The sequence below is a fragment of the Periophthalmus magnuspinnatus genome, chromosome 6 (assembly GCF_009829125.3).
Source record: "Periophthalmus magnuspinnatus isolate fPerMag1 chromosome 6, fPerMag1.2.pri, whole genome shotgun sequence".
NCBI classification, from domain to species: domain Eukaryota; kingdom Metazoa; phylum Chordata; class Actinopteri; order Gobiiformes; family Gobiidae; genus Periophthalmus; species Periophthalmus magnuspinnatus.
In genome coordinates, this window is record NC_047131.1 from 19,868,235 (window position 1) to 19,881,740 (window position 13,506).

General features: G+C 39.9%; 2 protein-coding genes across 9 annotated transcripts in view; one reads left to right on the forward strand and one right to left on the reverse strand.

The window, feature by feature from the left end:
- Positions 1–5,187, forward strand: part of tjp1b (tight junction protein 1b) — a 31,161-nt gene extending 25,974 nt beyond the window's left edge. For 3 of the 8 annotated variants that reach the window (XM_055222286.1, XM_033967626.2, XM_055222289.1), the window contains 4 exons: positions 254–716; positions 1,116–1,333; positions 1,586–1,729; positions 3,492–5,187. In XM_055222286.1, coding sequence (XP_055078261.1) covers positions 254–716; positions 1,116–1,333; positions 1,586–1,729; positions 3,492–3,586 — 920 coding nt within the window. In that variant the 3' untranslated portion in view covers positions 3,587–5,187. The remainder of the gene's footprint in view (positions 1–253; positions 717–1,115; positions 1,334–1,585; positions 1,730–3,491) is intronic. The other 5 variants (XM_055222287.1, XM_055222291.1, XM_055222290.1 and 2 more) reach the window with 2 other exon arrangements.
- Positions 5,188–5,393: 206 nt separating this feature from the next.
- On the reverse strand, positions 5,394–13,341 carry zgc:101540 (hsFATP2a_ACSVL_like domain-containing protein). The gene is made up of 10 exons (XM_033967629.2): positions 12,719–13,341; positions 11,886–12,095; positions 10,173–10,331; positions 9,429–9,553; positions 9,149–9,343; positions 8,174–8,264; positions 7,263–7,461; positions 7,073–7,170; positions 6,696–6,826; positions 5,394–6,406 (listed from the first exon to the last, which is right to left on the reverse strand). The coding sequence occupies exons 1-10, from the start codon at positions 13,197–13,199 to the stop codon at positions 6,230–6,232; spliced, it is 1,866 nt and encodes a 621-aa protein (XP_033823520.1). The 5' UTR covers positions 13,200–13,341; the 3' UTR covers positions 5,394–6,229.
- Positions 13,342–13,506: the final 165 nt, after the last annotated feature.

The window sequence follows — 13,506 nt, forward strand, 5'->3', positions numbered from 1 at the left end:
CTAAATCATCAGGCGAAGCATTGCTTGCCCAGAGCAGTTGATTGGTTGCTGCGATTACGCCAAAAGGGAAAAGTATAAAGTTCTGAAAAGTTAGCAATATAGGAAAATATTTCCCTCTCAATTTTTAGATCAATTGGTCGATGGTATTAATACAGTACTTTTGTAGAGAGTTTTGGTCACATATTTGTCAGCAAGATAGCATTCATCTAATAATCAATCCCTCTAATATGCAGAACTGCTTATCTTTCTATAGTGAACTCAATACCTGAACCCTTGGCTTCACCCAATCCCAAGCCGGATTTGTCGGCTCTGAGGCCGCCCAGTCGGGACGAGTCCACAGCTTCAGGATATTTACCCACGAGGGGCATCAGCGAGAACAAGTCCCCAGTCAACGGCACAGACCCTGCTCCCCCAAAGACTGCCCCTGCCCCAACTAGCTACAACCGCTATGTCCCCAAGTCATACACCAGCGCAGCTCGACCCTTTGAAAGGAAGTTTGAGAGCCCAAAATTCAACCACAATCTTTTGCCTAATGACACAACAGTAAAGTCAGACATCCTGAGCATACCTGGGGTGAACACTGTGGGGAAGCCTCAGCTGTCTCCTCAGCCACTGGACCGTGACAGCGGCCTGGACACATTCACACGCACCATGGACAACCGGCCCAAGTACCAGCACAACAACATCAACGCCATCCCCAAAGCTATTCCTGTCAGGTGAGATGCTGCACTGGCCTGTGATGGTGGCTTGGTGAGGCTGTTTACTTGAACATGTCTTTTCTTTTTTTCCCACTGATGGATAGGGTTAGCTCTTGAGTTGCTACCAGTAGGCTACTGCTGGTTTTCAAATTGCAAGGGTTAATTTTGTAGGCTCTAAAAAAACATGTCAAGGAATAAGTGCAAACCACGGTTTTGAGTGCACCTGTCTGTGTGAGAGTCATCATATGCTTTTTAAAACTTCACTACATATTGCTTACTTGAACTACTTACGTAAACTAATAGAAGAAGCTTGAGAGGGCTTAGTCTTGCCCTGCTCGCTCCCTCAGGCTCTGCTCAAGTGTCCTTGCACATTAGTCTCTCACTTTTGCCCTGACAGACTTCTCTGTTCCCCCACAGCCCAAGTGCACTGGATGATGACGATGAGGATGAGGGGCACACGGTGGTGGCGACAGCACGGGGCATTTTCAACTGTAACGGAGGCGTCCTGAGCTCCATTGAGACCGGAGTCAGCATCATCATCCCCCAAGGAGCCATCCCCGAGAGTGTGGAGCAGGAGATCTACTTCAAGGTGTGCCGGGACAACAGCATCCTACCCCCGCTGGACAAGGAGAAAGGTCGGTCTTTACCTGAAGACACAGTGGCTCCATGAGTTTGTGTTGGATTATTCAAGTATTTGTGAGTGAGCTAACAATTGTTTGTCTATAGACATGCTCTTCAATTAAATGTGGCTTTATGTCCAGAAGAATTAACACTTGAGAAAAGATTGAAATACACGAACTGCTGAATTATATCTAAATTTCATGCATTTCAGAACATGTTTTCTTGAAATAATCCAGATCTAAAATGAAAGCTGTGTGTGTCTGCAGGAGAAACGCTGCTAAGTCCGTTGGTGATGTGCGGCCCACATGGACTGAAGTTCTTGAAGCCGGTGGAGCTGCGCTTACCTCACTGTGCGTCTATGACCCCTGATGGTTGGTCTTTTGCTCTAAAATCCTCCGACTCCTCGTCGGGTACGCTGTCCTCTCTCTGTCCTTCGGGTCTGTGGCTTGTGCTGTGATTAGTGACCAGTGTTTTCCTGTTAATAGAGGAGACTATTGTGGCCCCCGTCATTTATCACCATTTAAAATCCTGTCTGTCATAGTATAAAACAGAGTATTTAAAATTATACCTTTTGCTGCTTGTTATCAAAAAGTAGTTACACAATTCAAAAACGGACTGCTTTCATTTAAAATATAATTGGTGATGTTACTTTTAAGTGAGTACAAGGACTGCCTGTGCCACTGTAGTTGCAGTAGAACAATGTGGGAAGCACTGTGTCACTTTATTTCAATCACCTGTTTCCACATTCCCTTCATTTTCTTTAGTTATTATTGTTTCACCATTCACCACTGACACCTTCTTTCTTCATGGAATGGATGGTGCATGCATCATTTTTAACTGATAACAAATGAAGTTGCTTAAAAAACAAGCAGTAGAACAGAAATGACAATGTCGTATGTACACATTGTTCTATTGGCTCTTGTGGGTATAATTAAATTCACATTACTCACACATTAGTAAATGGCACAAATCTCTATCTCCATGAACTAGCAACTGTATTTGTGGAGAATGTGAGGGAAAGGTCAAATCAACCAGAGACAGGAGAAATGTGTTTTTCAAGATACAAGAATGATTTGTTTTTATAATCACATACTTGGTAACAAAGGCAGTGCAGAGTGCCCAAACCCCATAAGTACACATACAAGTTTTTACAGCGCCACAAATGGCCCAGTAGTATAATCATTGATATAAGGCTCCAAGCATGATTTGTTCATTATTTGCACACATTATTTGTACACTTGAACTGATGTATGAACGCGTCTGTGTTCATACATCAGTTCAAGTATTGCATTTAATGTAAAGAATCCAAATTGGATTTCCATGTCTGGTTCTTATTATACAAAGAATAACAAAGAACAATTAAAGCTGCAAGCGGCTCGTCCCTGTGTGCACATTCCTCTCCTGTGCACTTCATGGACTCATGACAGTCTGACAACTCTGACAACACTCTGCATCGTGACCGCCTTTATTGCAACCGCCCTTACATCGTAACTTCCTTTATCGTGACCGGCCCTGCATCGTGACCTGCATCGTGACCTGGCATTGCTTTCTCTCTGCTTGGCAACAGCCCAGGGCACTATCTGATTCTCTTCAAGCTGATTACATAGTGAAGTGTGCCAATTGACTTACATGGGTATGGTTCAGGGCATTGAACCAGCAACCTCGTGCATAATACAGCTATGGTGTAATTGTCTTTTTTTGATTGGAGTGACCTAAAGAATGGCAATTTTCAATTACTTTGCATAAAATAATTTACCGGTATGTCTCTCATATTGGAGTTGCCAAATTTATATATAAACAAATAGCCAACATCAAATGATAAAGAATATAATGTTGATCCCATTTACTTTTTCATTGATGCTGGGGGTCAAAATTGCTATTAATTTTAGGGGAAACAATGCCCCTCACCAGGTACTTCTTTTTTGGTTTGGGCCAATAAACATTTTGTATGCAAACGGATTGACTTCTTTTTCCTCATGCTCCAGTTTTCACTGTTCAACAGCTAGAGGCTATGAGGCTAAACTTATAATTAAGTGGTTAAATCAGATGTAAACTATATTGTTTGTGTAGTATTGTGCATGTACTGTGTGAGAATTATGGGAGTTTCATTCATTGTAGAAATTTGAGAAGCTCCCAGCAGCTAAAGTTACACTCTGTCTTTATCTTCTCCAGGTGATCCCAAAACGTGGCAGAACAAATCTCTCCCTGGAGACCCCAACTACCTGGTGGGTGCAAACTGTGTGTCTGTGCTCATTGACCACTTCTGAAGAGGGCGACAGCTGGCCTGTTACTGAATGTGAAAGACAGGGGGCGCTGTGTCTGCCCCACTCTGCCCCTTCTCCTACAGGTTGAGGGCATAAAGCTCAATGAAGTACGAACTCAATACTCACATGTTTACTGTGGCTGATCTGAAAACAGAAAAAACCTCCACACAAGGAGCGTTGGTGGAGTCCTCACATTTAGGTCCTTTTTCATAAATCTTTTCCTCCGGTGCTTTGAAGGCTTGCAAAAAATAAAGATTAAAACAAGTTATTTAAACAATGGGACTGAAGTTGGAAATGCATGACCAGTGCCACAGACTGAATGAACTAATTTTGACATTTTTAGAAAATTTTGTAAACGGTCAGAGCAGTGTGAGAAAGTCACTTTTTGGAAACTTGTTTTGTGTACTGTAGAAACTGTCCCTCACAAATGGTAAAGTTGTTCTATGCTAAACTTGCATTTGTGAGCGGGTCGGTCATGCGTTTCACTCCTGAAGGATCTCTGAAGACTGGAGAAATGCTGAGCCAGACTGATGAAGGAAGACGTAGGCATCTTTTAAAAAAAATACTAAATGAAGATTAAGTATTAGTACCAGAGACGGGGCTCTCTGTTTAACACTGATGTTTTGTAGCAACGTTTTACCGTAGATAAATATACTGACTTGATTTTACAAACTCCTGCTGTCTAGAGATCTATGCATGTGCTATGACTCAGGTCCAAAAACCTGCGACTACTAAGTTCAACATGAAAACCCCATCATACACTGCAAGCAGTGATGCCTTATCTGCATATTAACTTTTCAGTGAATCGTTCAAACATCGGATCCATGAGTTCAACCTGATCACACCTGGAAGAAAAAGTTGTCTGTTGCATTTTTCTCCTAAAGCAGTGAACTTGGATTAGCACACTTGAGAATAACTGAGGCTGATGAAAAGGTATGCTTTCTTTTACTGCTATGCATATGAAGTCTGAGGAAATTCAAAAAGCTAGAAGATGTTTAAAACGTGGCTGTACATATTGCTAGCATATGGCCTTGGTTCTCTGTAAATGAACTTTTGTACATCTTTGTTATTTTGTATAAAAGAGAAAATGTTTGTTTAAAAAAGAGGTCTAAGCGGTTACGTTGGTGATGTTTGTATTCTGGTTATACCCTGAGCCTTGGAACTGACATAAGCAGTAATAAACCAGACTTTTCTACCTACACCCACTATACCACACACACTACTTAAGGCATTTTTAATGGTCAGAAAACTTTTTATTCTTATTTACAAACTAGAAAAGTGCTTGGTTCAAATGATTTTAAAAGATGTACTTGAGGGGGTCTGCTTGAAGAGTGGTCCCTTTTGTTTATTTGTGATACTGGATGCTGTATTGTGTGCCCTGAAATGTATTTTTGTACTAATAGACAATTTATTATGGCACATCAGTACGACTTTTTTTTTTATATGACAACACTGCTTCAACCTGACACTACTTCATTTTACTGTGTGGCTGACATTTTTTATTTATTTTAACGTTTCTTCCGTTCCAAGTTTTTTGTTCCTCCCTTTGCAACGCATTTCTAAGTATACCACTGTATTAATAAATAAATTCATTTTTAAAGTAAGATTTGTTTGGAATGCTGTGTTGCTTTTCAATATGTCTTGTACAGTTTGTGGACACACCCAGTTAAAAGAATTCTTGTGGGACTAGAAGCTGGCTGCAATGTTTGCAATGTTTGCAGTTTGCAAACATTTTTCCAAATCAGCTGCATCTAAATGTTATCCACATGTTGAAAGGTTCAAAACTCTAATATACAGTCCAGGCCACCACCAAGCTGTTGTTCCATTTATTGAGGTATTTAGTATGGTTGCATATCTTCAGCGGCTAGCTCACACCTGTACCGCTTACAGTTTGACCAGAATAAACAGTATACAAAACTATATTTATTCAATAATGTTTAAGCTTATCACAAGATTGCCAATAACGTCTTAAAAGTGGGTCAACTGTCTTCCACCCCCAAAAAAAACATCATTGAAAACAACTAAATATATTAATTGTTAGTTAAAACTGCCAGGTATACATGTAAACATACTCATGAGGCAGATAAGTTGAACAGAATTACGGCAAAGCTTCACTAGCAAGTACACAATTATCAATGATGGAAAATACACAAATTACAGGAAATGCAAACATGCTCTTGGCTGTATATTTTACATAACTTACAAGTAGTCCGCCCGGCAACGGTTAAATCATATTCTATATCACTTCACTGCTGCCATCACCATAGAAACAAGTAATAAAACACGCAATAAATGCTCACCTACTGTGACTCTAGAATGGAGGTACTTGCTTTTATGCAACACAGGAATAACAAAACATTTGGACATTTACAAACAGTGAACAGGCGTTTTGGTTTTATAGGTGAGCCATTTCAGTTTCTAGCCATGTTATAAGCACAATAAACAACTTAGAGCTGTGCGTTCTGCAGTTTTAGCGCACTTTGTGGACCCCATGTCGTGCATTAAACCTGCATAAAGCACAGGTCCAATTTGTTTAATGCTTACTTCTCCTATACCACTGCATCTCAGAAGTGTTTCAATAACCACCCTGAGTTAGTGGGTTGTTGGACCATTCAAAGCAAGGGTAAGACTAAACAGTAATTCATGTTAAAGTTTTATTTCCCTGGACATTATGGCATTGTAAATCTTTTCAGTGAGAGGAACGTATGTCTTTTTGTCTGTATCCAAAAAGTACAGGGGGTCGGAGATGTTTGCGGGGTTAAATCCTTCCTCCACTAACTTCACTTTCTTCATCTTGAATGTCCCAGTCACTTCCAGACATGGCTAGACAACAAAAAAATATCAATTTTTATATCAATAATAGAAATGTAAAACAAATGATATAAAATGAGACTGGCAGAGGAAAAGAAAAAATATAAATTAAATTTTTTTTTTTCTAGATTGAGCTACCAAAAGGTATAATTTGTGTCAGTGGTTGTGAAAAAGATCAACATCTTGATATTAGATGTATTTATTAATAATGCTGATGTGTATTATGCATTATTTTATTATATTTTATGACTTAGATGCATTGTTTGATGCCAAATATTAAGTGCAAAGGAGGGACAGTTACCTGAATCCGGATAAAACGTGGGCGGGCATAGGCGGGGAGGTAGTTCACCACTTGTTTATAGGCGTCAGCGCAGTCAAAATCCTCTCCTTCTTTAAGGGTCACGGCCGCCATCCCAATCCGACCCTCGTGACCTAAAATATTTGGAGTTTAAGTGCAAAATGTAGTACTTGGCTTGTTACCTTCTACAACCAGCTAGCCCCAAAGTCAACTATATACACCATTGGAATTTGGATATTTTTTAAGACATCTTTGTAATTTGGGTTTATCATTTGTTTCAGATTTCATATTTTAAATGCTGATGATTTTTTATTTTTATTTTAATTGCTTAACCCTGAAAAAACATATACAAACAATATTTTGTAAAACTAATGCCTTACCTTCAACTTTAACGCCATAAACATTTGCTTCCAATATGCTGTTTGCTGTTGTAAGGATGTCTCCAACCTCTGATGTAGCAACATTTTCACCTTTCCATCTGAAAAATAAACATAAGAACATCACTTAATTAATTAGCCGCAATTTGCACTATTCAAAGAGCAGCATGTACCTGATCTAACCAATACTTGCCTGAAGGTGTCTCCCACTCGGTCCATGAAGTAGACAAAGTTTTCTGAGTCAATGAGCATAAGGTCCCCAGTGTTGAAGTACAGATCTCCTTTCTTCATCACGTCCCGGAGCCTCTTCTTCTCGGTCTGGGTTTTGTTGGCGGCATATCCCACAAATGGTGACCTCTTGGTGACCTTTCCAACCAAGAGCCCAATCTCACCTGAGGACCACAAACAATACACATGATACAGTATTATAACCAGAGTTACATTTGCCAAAAGTGAACAATACAGGCATGGAAAAACTCTTGAATCCTGGCTCATTTGTGGTGAATAGACCATCAGTGTTGGGAAGAATACTTCCGCCTACTTAGTTATTTTAACACAAATCATATACACACAACAGTACAACAACCGAAAACTTGTGGCTATCTAAAGTATTTTTACATTTTAATATTCCCATTTGTTTACTAATATTGCAACTGGGAATTTGGGAGTCTCTATAGAACTGTTAAGAGATTATGTCATCATTATTCTTTCTAATACAGATGGGCCATTGGAAGAACAAAGGAAAAAAAATATCACGGGGCTGAAAAACATCACAGATTTCTGCTAAATCAATGAGCCAATCTGAGGTGAGATGAATTTGATATTATTTGGAAATAGGTGACCAACGAGCTCCTTTATTTAACATGTGAAAAAAAACCTAATATCTGATTACGCAACCTCGTCTGACCGGGCTTGAGATGCAGTGGAGGACCAGACTGATATCAATTTTTATTTAAAAAAACAAAAAAACCCAAAATAAATGCAGTTCATTCAAGCAGCAATACTAGCCCCTGTTCTCCATATAAATTGTGGCTTTACAAACAAAAACATAAATAAACCCAAATATGATGTAACTTTTTTCCCATACAAGGATTGTGTCCTTACCTCGAGCGGCTTTAACACAAAGACCCTCAGAGTTTCGTATCGGCTCCTCTTTCTCAACATCAAACTTGATTAAAGTGTGAGGGAAGAAGAACTAAAACAAAGAACATTACTTCAAAACAATAGATTGCGTTTACATGACATCACAACATCCAGCAACACCTTGAGTTTAAAATTGAGCTGGAGGACAGGTATGCTGGAATTTGCTGTTTAACGGTCAGATTTCAGATTATGTTAATATGACATTAAACTCTAGAACTAAACACCTATTATGGCCATGCTTATTTTTGGTCAAGAGGTTAGGAGGGAAATTAGTTTAAAATTCATTGTCAGAGGAATTTAGCTTTTTGTTACATCTCGTTTCTCAATTATGCAAATATTGAGGATCTATAAAGTCATGACCATAAGACACACTATATATTGAATACCTGTATAATGAAGTGGATTAAAGGAGTGTGACGTTGCCCACAGCGTTCAGCTCCAACCAAATGAAGCTCATCGAGGCTAGCAGTTATAGGGACAAATTTGGAGCCACATTCCATATTTGGAATTCCAACCGCGAGTATCGTAGCAACCAAAGAACCATTCCGGAGCGAACCTGTTGAAGGTAATGCCCCATCCGCACCACTGGTTTAGCAGTTTAACACGCTTAGCAACGCTGTTAATCAAACCTGTTACTAAGCGAGAGCAACCTTAGGGAAAGAAGGTCGCTCTCTGCTCATATCTTAATTTACAGACGCAATGGCAACATAAAAATACCAGGATCAACTAGAGCAGGTCAATACAAACAGTTTAAGACCAAAATGATCCTGACAGCTGCAGTTACAGAGAGAGGGCAACAGTTTTTCAATAGACAGTAAATTGGAGCCAGAGTTGATGGAGCCGGAAGCGAGTCCATGCTCATTTCCTATTTGAAACGTGTTGGCTAGTGGGTTAATTATATTCATTTATATATACAGTCTATATATGCAGTCTTACCTTATGCAGAGGGTTAATCCTTCCCACTGCTCCAATCTTATTAGTGTAGTTTATAAATCCTATGTTCCCCTCAGTGGCTCCGTACAGTTCTCGCATCTGAATGTCCCCAAATCGATTCAAAAACTCAGTCCAAATATCCGTCCTGACACCGTTCCCCATGGCCAGCCTCACTTTGTGCTGCTTGTCAGTGTCTTTCTGCCAATAAAGATTGACATATTAAAAAAGCGAAGTAGGAGCATTACCTAATCCCACATTATAATAGTAATATTTGTGTTCTTACCTTAGGAGAGTTGCAGAGGTAGCGCAGTGTCTCTCCAATGTACTGCATCACAGTCACGTTGTATTTACGACAATCGTCCCAAAACTGAGAGGCTGAAAATTTCTTCTTCAACACCATCGTATTACCTGAATCAAACCCGCAGAAATTATTAATTAGGATTAGGGCTACAATCAATACAACATAATGCAGCAGTGGCAAAAGAGTTTCTTTTAGGCTTTTGGACATGTTATAACGTGTTCTTATCTTAAAACTTAATTAAAAACTTGTCTTGCTGAGTTTCATTCACATGATTGAGTCATCCTGAATTCGTAGTCTGCGTCTTGTCCCAGAACTCACAATTGGTTCTACCTTGCATTTTGAATCCTCTGAGTTTTTTAATATATATTATGTATAATGTAATATATATTAATGTAGAATGTTTTTTAGACACTCCATATTTTGCATAATATAGGACCCCCTTTTAAGTTTGGATAAAGTTGAGGGGTTACATTCAGGTATATTCCCCAAGAAAGAAGAGACTGGCCTCAAATGTTGCTTGTTTAGATAATGATAGTGTTCTTATACCTGACCTTATAACCTGGTGATTATAATTGCCTCATACATACATTAATGTTATAGCTATAACCCAGCATATTTATATTCAATACAAGTTTTAATTACTGTACACTGACCAAAATAAAATAAATAAATATTAAAATAATCCCTGCTTTAGGCTAGACAAAAATACATGCCAGTTGTAGTTACCCCTCTCAATGCTCCCTGCCATCCCGATGAGGAAGCCCGCGCTGTGGTACAGGGGCAGGTTGATATAGAAGATGTCGTCTGTGGTGACTCCCACTGCGGCCTGGAATAAACAGGCAGCCCAGACGCGCTCATGGGTCACTACGGCCGCCTTTGGTAAACCTAAGGAATAGAGTCATAACACGATAGCTTCAACAATTACCAGTGTTTCTAAAGTGCAAGAATTGTTTCGGTTAGTTATTAAAATGTTACTGTAACTGTTGGGCTTGGCTTTTTTGTTATTTTATCATAGGCCAATGTGGCTAGGATTGGGACTGGCATAAACTGTATCTTAAAAGAGCATTTCTGTTGTTATTCTGATCCAAATCTAACATCAAAAATGCTGATCCTACAGAGGCATGTGTGACCGAGTCTTTTTATAGAGCAGTGCTGTTCCTCTTCTTATCCTTGTGTAAGAAATGGAGAGCTAATCCTCTCCCAGATTTGACCCACCAGTGTACTGAGGTGAAAATGTTTGAAAAGGTGAAAAATGTTGTCTTATTGTTATTGTCTGTGGCCCTTCTCTTTTATTCACACCACCCACACTGCTGTGAACAGCATTTAATAATGGGCATTGTTAATAAATTAAGACAGCATGCATGCAAAAAAAGTCACTACCAAAAAAAAAAAAAAGGTCACACACTTGATTATGGCATTGTTTCGATTTCTCTTCTGCAATGTCACAAGATTTATTTCCATCCAGTGTTGCATTAATTTTTCATCAAAATCTTGCATTGATGATGGTCGAGTCTGACCTCTGCACAAAGCCTTCTCCAGCACATCCCAAAGATTCTCAATGGGGTGAAGGTTTGGACTCTGTGGTGGACAATCCATGTGTGAAAATGATGTCTCATGCTCCCTGAACCACTCTTGTCACAATTTGAACCTGATCAATCCCGGCGTTGTCATCTTGGAATATGCCCGTGCCATCAGGGAAGAAAAAAACAATTGATGGAATAACCTGGTCATTCAGTATATTCAGGTGTCAGCTGACCTCATTCTTTGAGCACATACCAATATCCAATAGGAGGCTCGTAGCTATTTGCTCAGGTAAATCCAGGTGGCGACTTTTTTTTTGGCCAGGCAGTGTACATTTGAGCCTATATGTGTTTGCAAAGAGCTACTTTTCCTTTGTAGTTTAGTAATGTAGTTTTTGGTTTACATGCATCTTACAGACTTGTCGAGTGTTTCCTATTGATTGTATTGTTCTCTACTAAGTTATGAAATATCCAAAAGCTAAATTCGCAAATGATAAACCTTATATTTTCTATAACTGACTAGACCTAATGAACTCACTGAATTACAACAATCTGAATTTCAACCATATTCATTTTAATTGACCCCCCCATCAGTATTAAATTATATTGGCCAATTGAATGTGATATCATCTGAGCCCCAGTAATAGATCAGTCAAAATTATTATTCAATTAATCTGATCTTACACTATTACCTGTTACTCAACTAATATAAATAATAATAAAGCCTTGTATTTATATAGCTTTCTTTAAGATACTCAAAGTGCTTGTTGTATTATTAACTCACTCACTGTACCTGAGCACCACAACCACATCCATCTATCACTCACACCCCATATTCATACACAGGCATTGGGGGTGCAGTTGTCTTGCCAGAGGACACACCAACAGCCTGCACTGTCCCCCCCCCATGTTTTCTCACCTGTAGTACCAGATGTGTAGATGTAAAGTGCTGTACTACGGATGGTCACATTGGCTCGAAGCTCCTTGGACAGTGGCTCATCTGATGCCTTTTTGATCTTCTCTGAAAGAGGGTGGATGCCTGGGACGCTGCAGCTGTCTGCCAGGATGAAGACAGAGATGTCCTGCTCCTTCAGAGTGGGCAGCACCTCCTCCACAGCAGACAGTAGCTCTGAAACAACACACACATTCAATACTGATGTCAGAGAAAGTTGCGCAATTCAGCACATGCGACCTTTCGTTACCCAATGCACTTTATGGGACAAACACATAAGCTGCCAAAAATATATGTCATACTGAAAGAAGAGAGACTGTGGGGTAAGATAAGACAGACAACAGACCACATACTACTAAAATTAACCAAACAACCTGAAATGACTAGTAATTTTGTTTGATTAGAAAAGAAAATAAGGAAAACAGGTTAGGGCTATTTCTGGAGAAAAAGTATGTTACTGGGTTGTTTTTAGAGCACAATTCACTACACCCCAGCAGCTAATACTGCAACTTTTACTGCTACTGTATCTACCACGTATTATCTTATACTACAATTGTAATCACTACTACTCTAAGATTTACAGCTGTGCATTTGTCATTTTATGGCATGTGTAATGTTTTATACAGGCTTTGTTACTACTCACAAGTTCACAAACATATGCATGCACAAAAACATCTAATCAACAAGTATTTGAATCGATGCATTTTTTTCTACGCACCACTGAATTCGTCATGTTTTAGTACTATCCTGATCATGTCCTGGCCCCAGTCCACAAGTTCAGGGGTTAATGTTTATCCTACCTGGAGAGGTGATGAGCACTTTGGCCCCACAGCACGAGAAGCAGTGGAGCAGAGACTTGGACCTGATGTTGGTGTTCAGAAGCGCAGCGGGGCAGCCAAGTTTCGCCAGGCCCAAAAATGTCCACATATAAGAGGGGTTATTTGGTAAAAATATAGCTACTACATCCCCTTCTTGGAGTTTTGCCTCAGCCTGCAGCGCACGGGCCACTTTGGCGCTTTGCTTGTCCACCTCCTCGTAAGTGCACTGGCGCCCCTCGAAGTGAACAAACACCTTGTCTGGATGCCGTTTCGCTCCATCCAAAAAGTGGTCCAACAAACTATAAAACGGTTTACACTTCTTGTATTTAGTAATCCTTATAGCCAGCTTTATACTTCTCCACATGTAAGCGCAGTCCGCTCTAAAGTACGGACCAAAATAGGTTTTGATGTAGGAAAGAGATAAAATGGCCAGTCCGGCCAACGCTGTCAGCCACATGTACATCTTGTGAAAGCACTCTGGTCGTTACTTCTGCCGCGTACAGTGTCAGGAGAAAATAAAGTATCTTGGTGTTATTTGTGACAAAGTTCACCGCGGGACTCGGGGCGGTGCTCTGCGCCCCATAGACCCCCCTTTACTAGGGAATGTTCGTGGATGCCAGATATGGCGTTTCCTCGCACCAACTACAGCTGCTTATACAGTTTGCTTTTTCTCAAAATGTGTGGTCTGTTTATCAGCGCCAAGAAAGGCTCCACGCGTCTTACCTGCGCAAGAGGCGTACGCGCGCAAATGAACAAATAACGCAGGAAAA

Coding starts and splice junctions, on each gene's coding strand:
- zgc:101540 (XM_033967629.2), bottom strand. CDS start 13,199: ATGTACATGTGGCTGACAGCGTTGGCCGGACTGGCCATTTTATCTCTT. Junction 9,554..10,172: donor GGCAGGGAGCATTGAGAGGG/GTAACTACAACT, acceptor GGTTTGATTCAG/GTAATACGATGGTGTTGAAG. Junction 9,344..9,428: donor ACCTCTGCAACTCTCCTAAG/GTAAGAACACAA, acceptor CTTTATTGGCAG/AAAGACACTGACAAGCAGCA.